At 44.2% G+C, this 19,986-nt stretch overlaps 2 protein-coding genes across 2 annotated transcripts; one reads left to right on the top strand and one right to left on the bottom strand.

The window, feature by feature from the left end:
- The first annotated feature begins 165 nt into the window (after positions 1–165).
- Positions 166–2,238, top strand: LOC119224448 (granzyme A-like). Its single transcript, XM_037481401.2, has 5 exons — positions 166–514; positions 650–785; positions 1,175–1,310; positions 1,446–1,718; positions 1,818–2,238. Exons 1-5 carry the CDS (start codon positions 451–453, stop codon positions 1,974–1,976), a joined length of 768 nt encoding a protein of 255 aa, XP_037337298.2. The 5' UTR covers positions 166–450; the 3' UTR covers positions 1,977–2,238.
- Positions 2,239–11,929: 9,691 nt separating this feature from the next.
- areg (amphiregulin) lies at positions 11,930–17,437 on the bottom strand. The gene is made up of 6 exons (XM_037481429.2): positions 17,292–17,437; positions 16,220–16,396; positions 15,207–15,441; positions 14,902–15,072; positions 13,771–13,881; positions 11,930–12,188 (listed from the first exon to the last, which is right to left on the bottom strand). Exons 1-5 carry the CDS (start codon positions 17,326–17,328, stop codon positions 13,788–13,790), a joined length of 714 nt encoding a protein of 237 aa, XP_037337326.2. The 5' UTR covers positions 17,329–17,437; the 3' UTR covers positions 11,930–12,188; positions 13,771–13,787.
- Positions 17,438–19,986: the final 2,549 nt, after the last annotated feature.

Genomic DNA, 19,986 nt, shown 5'->3' with positions numbered 1-19,986 from the left:
GAGCAATCTGGTTTACTATCAATACTTTTAATAAAAAATCAACCTTTATTACAATTATGTAGGGACGGTGGCTCGTGATAATCTTTTCTTCCTCCATAGTAGGTCCAAACTGGGTTAATGTAACTTTAAAGGTTAAAAAAAAATGCCAATCGGAGTCCAATATGTTCCACTTCTCTCAAGATTTCCTGTGAATCATGAAATGATGTCATCAACTTGTTAGTCCACCGAGGGGCTTATCAGAATCACAACGAATACCTCGGAAATGACAGTTACCACAAGGCTTCTAAACAGAGACGAGGGGTCCTCATGTTGCATCTGCGACCGTTCTGCTGACTAATGCCTTTCCCCCAGTCAGACCACATCCTTCCAGACAAGCGTATAAAGACAAGTGTGTGATTCGAGGCGAGTTTCAGAGCCTCCAGCGTTTATCAAAGAGAAGGAGAAGAAGAAATGTTTCGTCCAAAGGATCTCATTGTTTTGATCTCTGGTGTGGTTGTCCTCGTCGTCTGGCCAGGTAAGTTACACATTGCTCACATCACACAATGCAAAGCAATGCTGTACATTCAATATTAGAGCGCAGCTGTAATTGGCTCATTCGTTTTGGTCTTGGTTTGTCGACTCCCTGATTTGCATCCTCGTTCTATGTTAGGTGATGCTTCTGAGATCATCGGTGGGACAGAAGTGGAGCCCCACTCCATGCCTTTCATGGCTCTGACACAGAAACCGGACTGTGGGGGGATACTGATCGACCTATCATGGGTCCTCACTGCGGCCCACTGCAAGGGGTAAGAACACATCTTTGGTTTCTTACTGATGACATTATGACACTGTTTATTTGAACTTATAAAAGCTTACGAGTAAAAGCTTAAAAGTAAATATTACTCATTAGTTTTCCCTGATATTTTCAGTTTTGCACATTTACACATTGATTTATTTGCATTTCGTGGATTACAGGAAAGAAAATTCAAATTTAAGTCAGTAAAAATATAGTGAGAAACACGCAAAAAAAGTTTATGATCTAAATGGTGTTTTTTCAGTGAAGTTCGGTTTCATACATTTTGTTATTAATGTGTTAGAAGAATTATATATATATATATATATATATAAGTTCATTTGATCATAGATGTATGCCCTCTGAGTATTAAACTAACTAATAAAACTCTGTTTCCTGCAGGGCTAAGGAGGTGCTTCTTGGGGTGCACTCCAAAAAAAAGGAAAAGGACTCCAGGCAGGTCCGCACGGTTAAGAAAAGTTTTGCTCATCCTTGCTATGATGCAACAGATAAGGTCAATGACGTCATGCTGCTCAAGGTAAGGAAGCATTTACACTATTTTCACTATATAAGAAGCAAATATGCAACAAACTCCCCCTCCATCGGGCTGTGACTAGAGCAAAAGGCAAAGAACCGAAGGTAAGAATTAACATTTCGTTTTTTCAAATTTCAGCTCAAAAAACCAGTGAAGCAAACCAAGACGGTCAAATCTCTCCCGTTGGACAAAGCTGCCAAAGACCCCGAGGCTAACACCATCTGCCGGGTGGCTGGATGGGGGGCGACCAAAAACCGTGGTACGGCGTCGGACGTCTTGATGGCCGCCAACGTGACCGTGATCGACCGGCAGAAGTGCAACGCCGCAGACTACTACGGCCTGAATCCTGTCATCACCCGAGGCATGATATGTGCCGGCTCTAATGGTAACAACAGGGTCGACACCTGTCAGGTGAGTGTGTTAGGAGAATTGTTGTGCAGGTAGAAACCACTGGTGGGACTTCCATGTATGTGAATAACAAAGGACATGTCTTGTATCCAAACTCTCCAGGGGGATTCAGGAGGCCCACTTTTGTGCGATGGAGCTCTTGTCGGTGTCACGTCATTTGGAAGGGGGTGTGGCATGCTCAAGCGTCCCGGAGTGTACTCTTTCCTGTCCGAAACCATGTTTGACTGGATCAAAAACACCATGAAAAAGTCTGAAATATAGGAAGCCCTCTTTAATAACTGTAGTTCTGTATTCCTTGACCAAGTTAAAGACTTAATGTCTATCTTTGTTCTTATTTCACATCCACCTTACTATCCTACTCTTGCCTACTCAAAAGGAATTCACATGTTTTTTTTTTTCCAAAGCTGTTGTTATGTTAAAAAAAACCTTAAGGCTGGAATAAATGACTTCACGATGCGTTGAAGTGGTTTTAATAAAAATCAGAAGTTGTGATGCAGAGGCTGAGCCTTTACAATAAACAGTCCACTACTGTCTATGCTTCCGCTCAAGAACCAATAACAAAAGAACCAAAGAATTATCTCTTTTAAAATGAGAGAAAAACACAAAAGTGGCAACATGCAACCCGTCAACCCGTCAACCCTAGAAATTCACCACTTTCTGCATCAGAAGCCTAAATTGACTCTTGGGCTTTGGACAAAAGTTTAGCTCTTAACTTCTCATGGTAATGGTGACATCAGGATTCATACAGAAAAGATGTGTTTGTCTATTGTCCTGCAATGTGAAAGATTTACAAACGCTTGATGCATCTTTACATATATTGTGTGGAAGATTCAAAATTCCTATCTCCTGCTCTGAGCTTATCACAATGAAAAGTTAACCAAACCAAATTATACTTCTTATTACTGTTCGATAACATCAACATAAAAATGGGGGGCTTGATTCTCTCATGTTTCAGGTTTCACTTCCCATGGTGAGTGTGTGTCATACGATGCAAACTCGCTATTAAGTTTGCAGCCACAAAAGACTTCAGAGATGTTGTGCAAAAGTACCTGTGGTGAAGATTTCCTTTTAAAGAAATAAGACCCCAGTTCAATGCAGTAAGTATTTTGGTTAAAATGTTCAGACAGAGACAGGCACATGTCGAAGAGACGCTGCATTGTGTGAGGTCTGTCACTGCCAACATGTCATTATTGAAGACTCCACCATCCTACCATCAGGCCAAAATCTCAGTTTGTCCAGTATTTAGTATTATAAAAACAATAATGCTCTGCTTTTGTTGACGTTAGGATGCTGGACTAAGATGGTGAGCCTTAAACCTACTAAACATCAGCTGTTACCACTATCCCATCTCCACACAGCCCAAAAGAACAGCTAGATTTTATTGTTGCTATTTTAATTGTTAAATATACAAAATGACAATTCAAGCCACAAAATGAAAAAGACTGACATGAACAAAGAAAAAGAGAATCCTTCATTACATGTCATTTAGCTGACGCTTTTATCCAAAGCGACCTACAATAAGTGCATTTCCACATAGAGATACAAACTCAGAATAACAAGTAACAAGAAAGTACCATTTTCATCAAATAAGCAGGTTCAAAACATGCCATTATAAGTACAATTTAAGTGCTACAATTTGTTAGTGCTATGGTTTTAGTGTTTTTAGTCAAGGTAGAGTCTAAAGAGGTGTGTCTTGAGTTTTTGGCGGAAGATGTAGAGGCTCTCTGCAGTCCTGATGTCATCAGAGAGCTCATTCCACCATCTGGGAGCAGGACAGCAAAGAGTCGCGATCTCGCCAAGTGCTTTTCTCTCAGTGAGGGAGGAACAAGCAGCTTGGCAGATGCAGAGCAGAGTGTGCGGGTTGGGATGTAGGGTTTCACCATGTCCTGTATGTAGACTGGACCCCATCCATTCACAGCATGGTACATGAGTACCAACGTTTTGAACTGGATGCGGGCAGCCACTGGTAACCAAACACTAACAAACCGTAGCACTAACAAATCGTAGCACTTAAATTGTACTTATAATGGCACTTTTCTATAACATGTTTTGAAACTGCTTATTTGATGAAAATTGTACTTTCTTGTTACTTGTTCTTCTGAGTTTGTATCTTTATGTGGAAATGCACATATTGTAAGTCGCTTTGCATAAAAGTGTCAGCTAAATGATATGTAATGTAATGTAACGATCTACAGAGACCTGCTAGGCGAGAAAGTACAGTTTTGTGCTACCACTTTAAATTTAAATTGAATCATGGGCCCCCAAGAATAAGCTTTTCTTTAGCTTCTTTGGCAGACCCATTCACCTTACCCAATTAATCTTGTACCCCCCCCCAGCTATATTATGTTTCAAGTGGTATTGTGTGAATAAAAATAAATTAATTAATTCAAAGCACAGAAAACTGTCACACCTGCCAGTGTGTCATGTCAGTTCGTCCTGCACATAGTGGAGTCTGTCCTGAACCCTCGAGGGCCTTACTACCAAATTACCACGGAGTCCTTTTGTTGTGTTTTCTTTTTTGAGTATTCCCTTATATCCTCGGTAAGAGAGATTTTGATTTTTGCATTTTGACTTTTTTGAACGTTTCCGCTCTTTGTTTATTCAGAGCAATTTTTGGTTTCCCCATTTAGTATTGCCCAGCGCTACTAATCAAGTCGACTCGAGCGGGAGACAGATGTGCCCGCATCGTGGTCGAATCCCAAATCACGCCCAGGAAGGTGGTCCTCTGCACTGGGTACAACACACTTTTCCTGGCGTTGAGTCTCAGCCCCAGACTGTTGATGCAGGCGAGCACAACATCTCGATGTTGGGCCGCTAGCCGCTCGAATGGCCCTAAAATCCATCAGTCGTCTATGTAGTTCAAGATGCGGATGCTGCGGAGACGTAATGGTGCCAGAGCTGCATCCACGCACTTAGTAAAAGTATGGGGTGAGAGGGCTAGGCCAAACAGAGGAACCCAGTACTGGTAAGCTTTGTCCCCAAAAGCAACCTCAGGAACTTCCTGTGTTGTGGGAGGATGGGTATATGAAAGTAGGCGCCCTGAAGATCTATCGTGATATACCACACCTGATCTGTGACGCGATTTGTTTGAGAGTGAACATCTCGAAGCTCAACTTCGCGACAGCGCGGTTCAAACGGTGTAGCTCTAGTATTGGACGCAAACCCCCATCCTTCTTTGGAACGATGAAGTAGCGGCTGTAATAGCCTGACTCTCTGCCTGGAGGTAGAACTCGTTCTATGGCTCCTTTCTGCAGCAGAGCCTGTACTTCCTGTTCCAGTACCAGAGCCTGCTGGGGGTCCACCACTGTGGGTAGTACCCCCCCCCCCCCCCCCCCCCAAATCGAGGCGGCCACCACCTGAACTGGATGGTGTAACCCCTGTCGATTGTATGCAGGACCGATTGAGATACATTGGGGAGGGCAAGCCACTCTCCCCAAAACTCTCTCAGGGGAACCGGCCCCTCGAGGCTGGTCTCTGGAAGTCTTGGGTCAACAGACACAGCGCCCTGTAACAGCGCACTGGCAGGGAAGCGCTGGTCTAGTAGAGCCGGAACCCTCCTCTGCCGGAAACAACGGCGGGGACAGCGGCCTGACTCCTGGAGAGTACCGGGGGGATGGGAACACCGAGTAGTGCAGTGACACCCTGACCCCCCCGGTGGGGATCACCCCCCGAGCCCTGGTAGTTGTAATGTCAGGGCCGCTTGGACGAAGCCTTCATCTAGGCGGCCGTCCTCAGACAAGCTCTGCCGCGAGAAGGCCCCGTCTGAGTGTGCCGTGCTACGGCCCAGCCTCGGCAAAGGGGTGCACGTAGCGCGACGCTCTCCTGCAGCCCCGCGGACGTGGCGTCGTCGGGGAAGGAAGGCATTGAGCGCCTCAGTCTGCCGCCTCTCAGCGTGGAGCTTCTCCGCGACTGCCCCAATGGCGCCCCCAAAGAGGGTTGCCGGGGAAAGAGGGGCATCAAGGAGGAAGGATTTGTCCTTCTCCTTGAGGCTGGACTGGCTCAGCCACAGGTGCCTCTCCGTGGCCACCAGGGCTCCCATGGAGCGGCCAACAGACTTGGCCATCTCCTTGGTGGCTCTTAACGCGAGGTCAGCCGTGTGCCGCAGCTCACGAACTACCTCCGGCGTTAGCTCCTTCCCCTCGGCAAGCAGCTCTGCCTGATACGCCTGGACGAGTGCCAATGTATGCAGACAGGAAGCCGCCTGCCCTGCCGCCGAATAAGCTTTGCCCACCAGCGCCGAGGTGGTCCTCAGGGGCTTGGTGGGCACCACCGGTGTCCTAAGCGACACGGCCGCGGGGGATTCGTGACCCGCCAGGGCCCCCTCCGCGGCCGGCATGCTAGCATAGCCATGTTGCCTAGCCTCAGCTAGTGACGAGTACAAAGCCGTATGCGGGTTGTACACGCGAGTGGACACCGGCTTCCCCCAGGACGCCAACACCTCAGCTTGGACGTCCGGGAAGAAAGGCAAGCACCGGCACGGAGGTACTCTACGGGAAGGCAGAAACCGTTCATGCAGCTTACCACTCATAGTAGGCTGCTGCCTATCCGCCGGCCAACTGATACTGAGTTTATCAGCGGTTCGAGTGAGGACCTCCAGCAGTTCTTGGGTGGCGGCGGGGGAATGAGGCGCCTCGATGTCACCACGTCCAGCTCCTTGGAGCTGGAGGATTGTGAGAGCGGCGTCTCGTCCGGGGTGGACGAAGGACGCCAGGTACGAGAGCCTGAGTAAAGGGTAAAGGGACGGGAAAGTGCCTTGGCCGTCCCGCAACCCTCCGCAAGATCCACCTGCGATCCCCACGAAGACATCCGGCCCTCTGCCTCGGCACGAGCCCAACCGGCGCCGCGGGGAGCGCGACTCATCGAGCCGTCCTCCTCAAAGAGGGCTCGACGAGAGAGACGGGAGCGCCAGGACAGGCGCTCGCAGTCCCCACAGCTTGCCCCCTCGAGGGCTAACTAAGCGTGCTCCACGCCCAAGCAGACGACACAGAAGGTGTGCGAGTCCCTGCCCGTAATAAAACGGGTGCAAGGGGGGGCACACTGGACAAACCGCTCAGCCATATCAGTCGCTTCCACACGCACTAGATGAAGGCACAGAGATGAATGGTCCTGCCCTTCGGGTCCCTTTATAGCTTCCTGGTCCTGGCGTTGCCCGCCTATGACGTACCAGCTCACCATTGGTTACATTTCACACGTGCTTCATGACGCGGTCACGCAGAGGCGTTCCCAGATCATATGTTTACTCAGACCAGACCATAAGACAAACATTCTCACAGTGTCTCTGAAGACCCCCCCTACAGCAAAGTGTTAGCAGAAAGACCCAGACAAGACCTTAGCAGAAAGTACACATTAAACATGTCCACATCCAGTAAAAGAACAGGTTGGCCCATGTAATCAAAGTGAACACAGTGTTATTTTTGGGAGGAATTATTCACCAGCTTCTTTGTCTGTCTTTGTTCACTTTTACTCCTGTGAGGTTGAACGAGCCCGTTTGTCACTCTGCAATATTTGCTCTGCACTTTAAAGTCTTGTGGGTTTGTCACACACGTCGGTTGAGCCGTTTGATGTACCACACCACGTACACCCTCTTCATGACCCAGCATCTGCCGCTGGTGGTACGTTTCCATGCTGTATCACCAGGTGGAGCTCTCCAATCTAGCGAGTATTACTGTAAGTACTTAGAGCCCTGTATCACTTTACAAAACTCAAAATAAGTCTGTCTAATAAGATAGAAAGATAAAATGTTTTTGCATAGAATTTTGATCCCCATTGACACAAACCACCCATTAAGCAAAATGCATAACCATATTTTTCCCGGGGCCACATTTAAAATGGAGTGTGATGGTAAAAGAGTGTAAATAGCACACTACACAAACTGTATAATGGTAAGATTGAGTTTGGCTGAAATTGGTTCATAGACCAATATTTTTAACTAACAAGCAAAGGTCATTGCAGCTTATATTAAATCAATAAGGTACGAGAGGCTGTACTCCAGGGTGTTGTTAGGCCTGACGCACAGTGGAGGGCCGGCAATCCGCGAACAGTTACATTGAAGTTACATTAAAGTTACAATTAAATACAAAAAAAATAAAAGTAGTTACCTTTGCGCTCTCTTGTAACGGTAAATATACAGGTGAAACTGGAAAAATTATATATATATATATATATATATATAATATAGCCATAATCATCAAAATTATATCAAATAAAGGCTTGAAATATCTCACTTTGTATGTAATGAGTCTATATAAAATATTACTTTCACCTTTTAAGTTGAATTACTGAAAGTAATGAGCTTTTGCACGATATTCTAATTTTTCCAGTTTCACCTGTAAATGTTGCCACACCAAGGAAATTCCTGCATGTCCTTTATTTGCTGTAAGTGAATTATCACTGACCAAGGATATGCCAGTTTGTTTACTGTGTTTCCATGGTCACGCACAAAAGCTCAGGGGCCCACCTCTGTATTGGCGAAACTGCCGAAGCTCACCACACCCATATCCACTGCACGACTGTTTATGAGTTTTATATAGCCATTTCTGTATTGGAGATTCCTGTCTGATGCGCACACACCAGAATAAATGTTTATTCAGTGAGAAAGTGTGTCGAAACTGTTGACTGGTACTGTACACATATGTTCTGGATTTCAAATTGTTTTCAAATTGAAGTGCAGCCATCCCGTTTGTTAGACCGAAAGCGGAAAACTTGGGAGCTACAATCACAAGTTAGGGTGTGCTCGCTGTGAGCGAGTTGTAGTTACGATATTACATCATACTTCTGAGAATGAAGACTGAAGAAGGAGCCCAGTTTAGAACTATGAGCTACTGTATTTCCTTCAGGAAGCACTCTGGGAATATATAGGGAAAATCACAAGAGATACACTAATAGACAGGAAACACACGAAATAGCAGACGAGCCGACAAGAAGACAAGGGATACACATGGGCTGGATTTGAATTGGTTGGATGGAGAATTCAAACAGCTCGTACCCAAGGTAAGAGCTCTCCAAATGCTAAGGAAAGGGCCGCTTCCTTACTTACTCCTTAAGCCTAGGAACCACTGGACTGTCCTTGACGAAAGGAAGGACATCACTCCGTCCCACAATTCCTTGCGGTGGCAATATTTAAATTGGATTCTGTACGTGTCTTTTCCTAACTCCTCATGAATTCACCTAAACCTCTTTCCTTGACCCAATGACGTTTTCCACAGAGGTCAAGGAATAGTAGTTGGAAATAGACATTAGGAGGTCATTTCTTTGACTGTTTGGATCCAGCCCTGTATACCTGAGACCAGTACGTACGACAGTTCGCACTCAACTTGAGCTCAATAAAGCATATGATCGTCGCTGATATTGGTCTGTGATGGCAGTAATATTCTTTCTAATTAATTTGTGATGTCTTTTTGGCATCAAATAGTCAAGTGTTTTGCTCTCTGTCAGGAAGCAACAAGCAGAGTGAGCAGGCAGGAACGTAAGGTTGGACAATGTCCTGGATGTAGACTGGACCTGATCTGCTGGCCACACAGGACCAAAGTACCCATCTTTTGAAAGGCTGCCAGCCACTGCTAACCCACACACTTTGCTCTGCATCTGCCAAGCTGCTTGTTCCTCCCTCACTGAGAGAAAAGCACTCGGCAAGATCGAGACTCTTTGCTGTCCTGCTTCTTAATGGTTGAATGAGCTCTCTGATGACAACAGGACCACAGAGAGCCTCTACATCTTCTGCCGAAAACTCAAGACACACCTCTTTAGACTCTAGCTTGACTAAAAACACTAAAACCAAAGCACTAACAAATCGTCGCACTTAAATTGTACTTATAATGGCACTTTTCTATAACATGTTTTGAAACTGCTTATTTGACGAAATTGTACTTTCTTGTTACTTGTTCCTCTGAGTTTGTATCTCAATGTGGAGGTGCACTTATTGTAAGTCGCTTTGGATAAAAGTGTCAGCTAAATGATATGTAATGTAATGTAATGTAAACCGTGCAGGGAGAGGACTGGTAACCCGTGAAAGGAGAGGACTGCTAACCAGTGAAAGGTGAGGACTGGTAACCAGTTAAGGGAGAGGACTGGTAACCAGTAAAGGTAGCTGAGATGAAGATTTTGATGTGTCTTTTGAGTAGCGTATTTTACTTAAATTATACTTAAAATCCTTTTTTTCTCAAAAAAACGACAGTGCGCCTTATAATCCGGAGCGCCATATATATGAATCAATTGGTTGATCCATACTGTTTAACGAGGATCCATTGGAGGGAAAGTCTGGTGCCAGCAGCCGTGGTAATTCCAGCTCCAACAGCGTATTTTAAGCTGCTGTAGTTAAAAAACTCGTAGTTGGATGTCGGGATCGAGCTGACGGTCCGCAGCGAGGCGCCACCATCTATTCCGTCCTGTTCATTAATCAAGAAAGTTGGAGGTTCAGAGATATTGTTAATATCCGCATTAACGTTTGAACAATGTTACCATGGGAGTGAACGCTTAATAAAGTTTGATTTAGCACAGCCCGATCTAGTGGATGCATAACGCAACCCCAGTCAAACGTTTTACTGCAGTATCTTCTATTCTATGCGCCTTATAATCCGGTGCGCACTATATAGGAAAATAGTTCTAAAAGAGGCGACTCATTGAAGGTGCGCCTTATAATCCAGTGCGCCTTATAGTCGCGAAAATACGGTACTATGAAAACCGATTTCAGTCATTGTAGGCACAATGAATGTCAGTTTTCCAATTCTTCTCACTGATGCCCCTTCCAAGAGTCAACCGGTGATGCAATATACACTCACCGGCCACTTTATTAGGTACACCTGTCCAACTGCTCGTTAACACTTAATTTCTAAGCAGCCAATCACATGGCGGCAACTCAGTGCATTTATGCATGTAGACATTGTCAAGACAATCTCCTGCAGTTCAAACCGAGCATCAGTATGGGGAAGAAAGGTGATTTGAGTGACTTTGAACGTGGCATGATTGTTGGTGCCAGAAGGGCTGGCCTGAGTATTTCAGAAACTGCTAATCTACTGGGATTTTCACGCACAACCATCTCTAGGGTTTACAGAGAATGGTCCGAAAAAGAAAAAACATCCAGTGAGCGGCAGTTCTGTGGGCGGAAATGCCTTGTTGATGCCAGAGGTCAGAGGAGAATGGCCAGACTGGTTCGAGCTGATAGAAGGGCAACAGTGACTCAAATAACCACCCGTTACAACCAAGGTGGGCATAAGAGCATCTCTGAACGCACAGTACGTCGAACTTTGAGGCAGATGGGCTACAGCAGCAGAAGACCACACCGGGTGCCACTCCTTTCAGCTAAGAACAGGAAACTGAGGCTACAATTTGCACAAGCTCATCGAAATTGGACAATAGAAGATTGGAAAAACGTTGCCTGGTCTGATGAGTCTCGATTTCTGCTGCGACATTCGGATGGTAGGGTCAGAATTTGGCGTCTACAACATGAAAGCATGGATCCATCCTGCCTTGTATCAACGGTTCAGGCTGGTGGTGGTGGTGTCATGGTGTGGGGAATATTTTCTTGGCACTCTTTGGGCCCCTTGGTACCAATTGAGCATCGTTGCAACGCCACAGCCTACCTGAGTATTGTTGCTGACCATGTCCATCCCTTTATGACCACAATGTACCCAACTTCTGATGGCTACTTTCAGCAGGATAATGCGCCATGTCATAAAGCTGGAATCATCTCAGACTGGTTTCTTGAACATGACAATGAGTTCGCTGTACTCAAATGGCCTCCACAATCACCAGATCTCAATCCAATAGAGCATCTTTGGGATGTGGTGGAACGGGAGATTCGCATCATGGATGTGCAGCCGACAAATCTGCGGCAACTGTGTGATGCCATCATGTCAATATGGACCAAACTCCCTGAGGAATGCTTCCAGCACCTTGTTGAATCTATGCCACGAAGAATTGAGGCAGTTCTGAAGGCAAAAGGGGGTCCAACCCGTTACTAGCATGGGGTACCTAATAAAGTGGCCGGTGAGTGTAAATTCTGCTTGTCTCACTCACACACACACACACACACACAGATGATTGAATTCCTCGCTAATGTCAGAGTGAGCTTCAGGGTTATTCTCGTCTGCTGAGTCTGTGTTTGGTTAAATGGCCGAAGTGTTTGCGTTAGCGCGTGGCAGAGGTATGGAACACGTCCACAGATGGGTATGTGAGCAGAAAAACTCAGTCAGCGACACAACAATAAATAACTCTTGCATGTAACACCAAGACAATTTAATGGTGATCAAATTCCATTCCTTTGAACGGTGTTTTTCTGACCTATAACAAACAGCAGTAATATAAATAAAACTAAAAAATACATTGTAGCAATAGTCAAATATCCAAACATACTTACACAGTCGTTAACAATAAATAATAACACTAAATAAATTACATTCTAACAAGTTATGTTTTTTGCACAGCATCTAATGAAGCAGTCTATTCACACTGCTTTCTCTGGTCCTCGGGCTCCAGCTGGTGAAAGATGGAGGACAAGCAAAGGTCAATAAGAGTGTGACAGCAACAACAATCAAGAAAGCATCTTTCAAATGACGACTACATGGCCAGTTCTACCTTGAACGTCTTCCCTCGCCATGGTTTGGTTACATTTTGGCTGTATGCACTTTTGGTGTAAACTAAAAGTACCTGAATGAGTAAGTTATAACAATCAAGGTAAACTGTTTACCATCTGTCCAATTTTTGTCATAATCCCGTTTGACTTCGTTGTAGCAATATTTCTGGCTTTATTATAAGTTCATATTTACCACACTGATAAAATAGGTAGATTGAGTTTATGGTCATGAAGTGGGTGCGTTCGTATGTGAGAATGTAACGCACTGGCTACCGCTGTAATTCTTCATTGTTTGTGTTAGGCAGACTTGTTTCTTTTAGGCATGAGAAGGTACATTGGTGAGGGTTAGGATAAGAATATCTAGGTAAGCCAATCAGACGCAGAGTAGGGTGGGTCATACTGTGGCCGTGATAGGAGAAAAAGATCATGACTGGGAAGCTCTGACGACATCATTCTGAATAATAATTAGCCATGTGCTATGCGTGTGTGTCTTTTGAGCAATGGGCCTTTGTTTTTTAGAACCACAGGGTTGTCGGACTTAAAGGATTTTGCTCCAGTGAGACATTTTCAGACGGGGATTCAGACTAATGGGCCTTTCAGGGCAGGCATGGCTCCTCTCGGGGAACATAGGGCTGAGGCAACATTGGCACGCGTGTGGTTTCTCTTTACGATGGGACAGGCCGGGACATCCCCCGAGCTAATCGCGGCTAATCCCTCCAGTGGGGATCCCTGCTTGCGGGTGCGACCTGCGGTGTTGAATGACAACAACAGGGATCTTCTGTCACTCTCTGAGCCCACTCTTTCCTGTTTGGCTTAAGGCTCTCGTGAGCAGAGAGGCCTTACACCGCCCTGTGAGGACTCAAGCCAGACTTAAAGAAGAAATAAATCACCGAACTTTGCACCACCGGAAACAGAGGAGCGCCTGATTGCATGACCTTCTTACAGCGTCACCATGTGACAGCAGAAAAGGCATTAACACAGCATTATCTCAATTCATTGGTGATCATTTGGACTTTAATTATTATTCATTCCCAGTTTTACAGTATTATTTTATTATTAACAATTTATTGATTAATTAATTGATTAACAATGATTTAGATGTAGTCAATTTCAAAAGAATTGCTTCTGGATTATAGTTGATAACTGAATGATTAAATTGCTGACTAACTAGTTAGTTAGGCACATAGTTGGGATCTGACTGAAATCAAAGGTTCAGATGTTTAGACCTGACTAGTTTTTGAGAATAATTCTGTGTAAAAGGGTTTTGAGTATACACTTGATGGTTATAATCATGATGTTGTGGTAAAAGGCAAACACTAAAGCTGCATATAGCTGTCAAGGACACTTGACATGTGCTGTTAATTTAAGATTTCAAATTTAGGGATATTGACTTATTTATGAATGGCATGTTGCCAGAATTGATTTGATGCAATATTAATTATTGAGCTGTAAAGTAGTACATTAGAAGAATAAAGGTAAACCTACCTCGTAACTTGGCGTCCTCACACACCAACGTCCCCTGTGGGTTTCTTTAGCTTCTCCTGCTCCGTCCCGGTTCCCAGGTAGGACGCCATTAAGTTTTTATGTGACCTGTAACTACAAAAGATATTCAATGTGAGCAAAAAAAGCCTATTGTCATTCATGTGAGTATCAAACAATCAGTATTCCAGGGCTTTGGACGTCTGTTGGGGTGTTTTTAGTTTAGGCAGACTTTCTAAGAGCTATCGATGCTCAGACGTTTATGTCAGAAGTTCTATTGGAGGCAGTTTCACTTCACGAGAATTATGATTTACTTTCTCTCAGCTTCCCCACTCAAGTCTTTCTGGTGGACCAGTGGACTCTGACTCAATAAATGTAATTTGATAGCATATAGATAAGGAACTTAAGTAAGCAACTAGGAACTCCATGACACCAAGCAAGGCAAGGCAGTTGAATGAGTAACACATCCTTCCGCATGGGTGTGTAGGAGGAAAATGAAAAGTCTACAATAAAAAAGTAAAAATGAGACCTGTGGGCCGTAGAAGTCTTTGAGTCCAGTTTGAGACGGTGGTGAGCAACATCCGTACAGTCTAGGCGTGTTAGGGCGCGTAGTTCTTTGATGTGTCAATGTGTTGAGTGGGCAGGATGGGTGGTTCACATTATGTAGAGATTTGTGGGCTGTCCTAATGCATTTTTGCTTAAGCTTCAGTAATCTGAAAAAAATATTTAAAATGAGAGGATTCGTCCCGAGCCACTGTTCTATTGTCAGGAGTGTTGTCACTTCAAAGCAAGAGAGAAAAGCAGGGAACACTTGCCCAGATTAAATTGTCATCTGGTTCATATGCCAAATTTGAAATGTTGTACACAGTGATCACTAACTGAGCACAGTGTGCTATTCAACCCCTGGGTTCATGATGCTTTTTCAAAAATCACTTGATGATGTTGGTGTATACAACTTTTAGTTAGGACACGTACGGTATATACATTTATGGACATTGACAGTATGAATTTGGTAAACTGGTTTTTTTTGGAGTCTTTTTGGAAGTGTTTTTGAACCTTTAAGATAGCTAAGGTTTAAACTATGAACGTGTGTGTCCACGTGGGTGCACAAAGGCTCTGAGCCACCTGAATACTCACTGAGCGCAGGTCATGAGCAGGATGGTGGTGCAGCTGATGATTGACAGGACCACGGCGATGATCACTAAGACCGTCTGCACCAGCTCGCTGTTGTTGATCGGGCCCGGCTTTGTCTTAATGGTCTCGAGAGACTGGATCCCACAGCGTGCCCCGTCGTAGCCCTTCATACATCTGCACAGTGTCAACGGGTGAAGAGATTTGACGTAAGACATAGAACTGGAAGATGATCGAAGCGGGTTTACACCTGTTCACACTACTTCCTTTGACTCTGTTTTAGGGAACGGACACCTGAACCCTGTACTCACATGCACACTGGCTCCTGCAGGCCCTCGATGTACTTGCAGTAACCGTGAATACAGAAGCTGAGGTGGGTGGAGGTGCAGGGATCCTGTGTGGTGCTGAGGGTCGAGGTCGACGTGTGCCCGCTGGTGTAGAAGGAGTGCTCGGGGATGAGAGGCGTTGTGCTTCTGTTCTTTTGCTTGTTCCGCTTCTTGCCTTTGCCTTTCCTTTTCTTCTTCTCATCCTTGCTGGGATGTGAGTCTGTGGCAGGAGAAGCGTCAGGTGATGGAATCGTTTTGGTCTAAATTCAAGACAACTTTCTTGCGTGAGGCTAAAGTTGAATTTCTTTTAGTCGTTGTCATTATGTTATCGATAGCAGAGAGCCACACATGAGTCGAGAGAAACAAATCATCATCATACATCTCTGTAACTACCTAAAGGGTCTGTTTTTTTGCCAAAGAATAGAAAGGCGAGGTCCTGTCGACCACCATGGGATATTTGGAAGATTTATTGCTCCCCAGGCAAAATGTAACACGTGAGTTATAATACAATGAAAGTCGCTTTGGATAAAAGCGTCAATTAAATGACATGTAAAAATAATTAAAGAAATTTAAATTTTGTTGTCGAACTTTTGAAGTGTAAGAATCTGAAAATTATTAGATGCGTAAACGACGTCATGACTTTCCTTCTTGCTAAAGCTACGATGTCTTTGGGATATATTCACTCACTTGAGAAACTAACTCTACTTTCCCTTGTCCTGTTTTTCCCCTCTTTTACTACAGGGATTTTCACAACTTGCAAAATGATCTTTAATACTAAAAACATGTATGATTCCATTGGACAATTAAAACATGACAATTGTCTCCCCCAATAGGGTGTACAACATTATTTACATAATTTTGTCTGAAATAAGGTCCAATGGCATATATGGATTTACCCAAATAGTTATTATCAGCAATCAAATGAGCTTCAACCCATGTTAACTCATTAACTCATAAGGTTAAGCTAAAAAGTTAGTTAAGAGTTATGTTGGTCCTACCAAGAAGGCTGAACTCTTCGTTGTCCCCTCCTGAGACGTTCTCGTCTACCTCCAGCTCGTCATCGTCGCCCAGCGGATTCTGGAGGCCCTCCCCAGAGGCGGGACTCCCGGTCACTCGGGTCACTTCACCGGAGAACGTGGCCTCAGATCCCTGAGCACCTATCGCACCGGAGACGACTGAAAAGCCAACAGAACACAAAGATAAGGAGAATAATGAGTGACATCACATCAAACCTTTGAGATATGAACGTGATGAGCGGAGAGGAGCAATTAGGGCCAAAGTTTACATCACCTGAGGCAGTTTATTGTGGGTTTATATGTCTATGCACAGTTTTTGGGAGAATGGAAAGAGGGATTATAATAAATAGGAGAACATCAATTAAACAAGTGAACTTTTCACCCTGTGGTGACTTGGACCATCAACTTGCTTATTTACTTATAATTGGCATTCTAGTGGAGGTTCACATCTGACTAAATTCATCTTTAAATATGGAGAGCTCAGAATTAGACACTCGCACTGCAGCTGGCTTCCTATCACACAAAGTCTTGACTTCAAAATCGTGCTGTTGGTTTATAAAGCACTAAATGGTTCAGGGGCCAAAGTACATTTCTGATCTGCTGATACGTTATGAACCGCCAGAATCCCTTAGGTCATCTGGGACAGGTCTACTTTCTGCTGCCAGAGTCAGAACTAAACATGGAGAAGCAGCGTTCGGTTTCAAAGTCCCAGAAAGTCCCTCAGCTCCTTTAAATCCAGATTGAAGACTTTTCTGTTTGTTGCTGCAATGTAATTGAACCATATTGTGCTGTACTTGAATGCATCGTTCCCACCAGCCCAGAACAATGAGGAACAAGACTCCACCAAAGGTCCAATGAACTATTTGAAATATGTTGACCTTTGGCATTTGTTTCGGACGCAAATGAAAAAACAAACACCTGGCGATCTCTCTCCCGTCCTCGCATGCAGAGACATTTGTTCCTTCAGCCGTCCTGCTCCTCCTCACACCGCTTCACATTCATTCGTTGATTCACACTCTCTGCACGCACAATACAAGAACGAGTCCAGACTTACCGAAGCACAGGAGACAGGTGATGGCAAGAGGGTTCATATCCCAGGAAGAGTGTTGTGTGCACGCCGGTCCTGTGCTGATCTGTGTGTGCAGGTGTGTGTTTGAGAGTGTGTGTGTGCTGATAGCGACGGTGCTTTGCTCTCTTTACCTCCTGGGTGCAGCTTTTATAAAGCTACGCCTGCCTCTCCACTCCAAGGAGGAAGTGGGTGTGTGTGTGTGTGTCTGTGTGTGTGTGTTGGCTTCTAATGATACATTTCCGACACATTTTGAACCTCACACATTATGAACCTCACGTTCTTACACATGACAAGGCTTTTGTCATGGAATTATCAGACTAAACAAAATCAAGACCCCAAACAGTCTGATTTATTTTGAAATGTATCTCATTGCCATTTAAAGCCACACTGCTTCTTTAATGGTTTATTGCTTCCGCTAGTCTCCCTCTATGGTCACGAATTAAGCCATAACTATGTGAGTCACTCCATTAGTGACACGCACACTCACACTCACACACACACACACACACACACACCGCTATGAGGTAAGAACCATTTCACTAAAAAAAGGCTGATTTCATGGTCCATTTTATTTAGTGTGTTTTATTTTCAGTGTGTTTTTGAACGTTTTAAACAAGCTATTTAAAAAATGAATGACTTGATAAGTCACACCTATTAGGAGTCACGGCGGCAATTGTCAAAAGGTGATAAACTGAAAACAGACAATATGACAACAAAGCATCAAAAAAATGGTTGGTAACCCTAGTCACTAGTCACTATCATGTCTGCATGTCTGCTCCATGTTTCTTTTAGTGTCGGACGTGCCGCTCCTTCAGTGCACAAGAAGCCGAGAGGAGACCCGGGGCTCGGACGGGGAAGGTGTGTCGGCTTGTGTTGTTGTGTCTGCACTACGGTTGGCTCATCGCTCCAGTGGAATCCCGATAAGAATCTGTGTGGAATCCAGAGAACTTCTGTAATTTGTTAAATGGCCTCAACAACGTCCCCGAAGCTCCTGGACACGTTTTTTTAGTTCACAGCGGCTGTGAAATAGAATGGATTGGATTATGTGTAATGTCGTTGGGGATGTGCGACATGAACGTGTGGAAAGTCTGACACGGGAGAGAAGCGCCTCAACACAACCGCGCCGAGTAAACACAACGCTGCACTTGTACTGAGCTCTATACATGTGACGAATTGGCTCAAGCTCAGTAGCTGTCAGGATTAGAACAGCACTGAGCCTCTTGTGTTGTATCTCAGGCCTTCCTCACATAGGCCCTTATGGGTGGTATCATCTAATGATAGAAATCGCCAGTGTTGTGACTGAACGCGTTCATTGAAGGATAGTTCATAGAACGCGAACGCTGCAGCTGCTGCTAGTGTGGAGTGAATGGACAGCAACATTAAAGCAACAAAGGGGAAATGCTGTCCCCTCAATGCTGATGTAAACCCTGGTTGGATAAGGATTCAAAATTGGATATGAAGATGAAATCTGATGCATAGCTTCAGTGTTAAAACTGATAAAATAATTGCTGTCTGTGGTTCTGGGCTGTGGCAATCATTTTGAAAAATAATAGCTTGTAGCAACATATGGAAAAAAAGAACTGAACTAGTTGGAACTTTAAACTTGTTCAAATATTTAGAAGTTTGAACTATGAACTGAACTAGTTCATTTTAAAATTTGTGAACTGAACTTTGAACTAATTAATCTAGAAAGTGAACTTTCCCAACACTGGAAATCGCTTTCACATTACAGTTTCTGTTGCATTCCTAGTTGTGACCTAAATAAAGAACTGAATAAACTTGTGAATTCATGATTATTATGTAAAATTCTTGTCAGTAGATCACCATGTTGCACATTGTCCCTTTTAACACAAAGTATAGTTTGGGCTTATGGGACTGTCAAACCCAAAATACAGGACCAAATACCATTTTCACATGAAGTTGGAGTAAAAATCGGATAGGTTTTCTGTACTAATTTTGGTGAAATTGTATGTTTCAAACGTGGCATATTTAACTAGATAAGTGGAGACCATGTTTTCTTAAATGACACACGAGGATGCAGCTAAACAGGGCTTCTTACAACCACGCTACTCAGGGCACGAGAGACCTACAATAAATTATGCAATACTTAGGTAATAACAGTTACACAGAAAGCAGGATATGGAGATTAGTGCACCGTTTCCTAAATCCACAGGTTCCGTATCTAAGCCACTAAGTGGGTGTATTTGTGGGTCTTAGTGTGTGTAAGCGCATGCTGATGTGTTTTTAAGTATGGCTCGCGTTAAGCGTTAACGTTTATGTGCGACACATTTAGCCTGGAGACCACCAACAGGTGTTGAGAATGACCCATTGAAGCTCTAATGAGGGGTCAGAGAGTAGAACGGCGTTGTCGATTAACAGGAAAACAGACAATGCATTTATTAGGTCAGACAATGACTCCCTGCACCAACATAACTTCTGCTTTGCTTAATACCAGTGAGTTTTTTTACCTTTCGATCGAATATTTGTCATGTTTTTAATTGTAGAAAAAAAATGTCAAAGTCCTTGGAAATAACTTTCACAAATTAGATAAACGAAATATTTGGTTACGCAGTTCTTAGTCAAGGTTCACTCGAGAAGGTGGCGTGTTTTTCAAGGGCATTACATTTCAGTCTGACTCGTTAAAATACAACCTCTCAATAATAATACTTGCAATGTAATT

This window comes from Pungitius pungitius, chromosome 5, assembly GCF_949316345.1.
Source record: "Pungitius pungitius chromosome 5, fPunPun2.1, whole genome shotgun sequence".
NCBI classification, from domain to species: Eukaryota; Metazoa; Chordata; class Actinopteri; order Perciformes; family Gasterosteidae; genus Pungitius; species Pungitius pungitius.
This window is presented reverse-complemented; position numbering and strand designations above follow the sequence as displayed.

Coding starts and splice junctions, on each gene's coding strand:
- LOC119224448 (XM_037481401.2), top strand. CDS start 451: ATGTTTCGTCCAAAGGATCTCATTGTTTTGATCTCTGGTGTGGTTGTC. Junction 515..649: donor TGTCCTCGTCGTCTGGCCAG/GTAAGTTACACA, acceptor GTTCTATGTTAG/GTGATGCTTCTGAGATCATC. Junction 1,311..1,445: donor ATGACGTCATGCTGCTCAAG/GTAAGGAAGCAT, acceptor TTCAAATTTCAG/CTCAAAAAACCAGTGAAGCA.
- areg (XM_037481429.2), bottom strand. CDS start 17,328: ATGAACCCTCTTGCCATCACCTGTCTCCTGTGCTTCG. Junction 16,397..17,291: donor CACCTGTCTCCTGTGCTTCG/GTAAGTCTGGAC, acceptor TTGGCTTTTCAG/TCGTCTCCGGTGCGATAGGT. Junction 15,442..16,219: donor CGAAGAGTTCAGCCTTCTTG/GTAGGACCAACA, acceptor CTCCTGCCACAG/ACTCACATCCCAGCAAGGAT.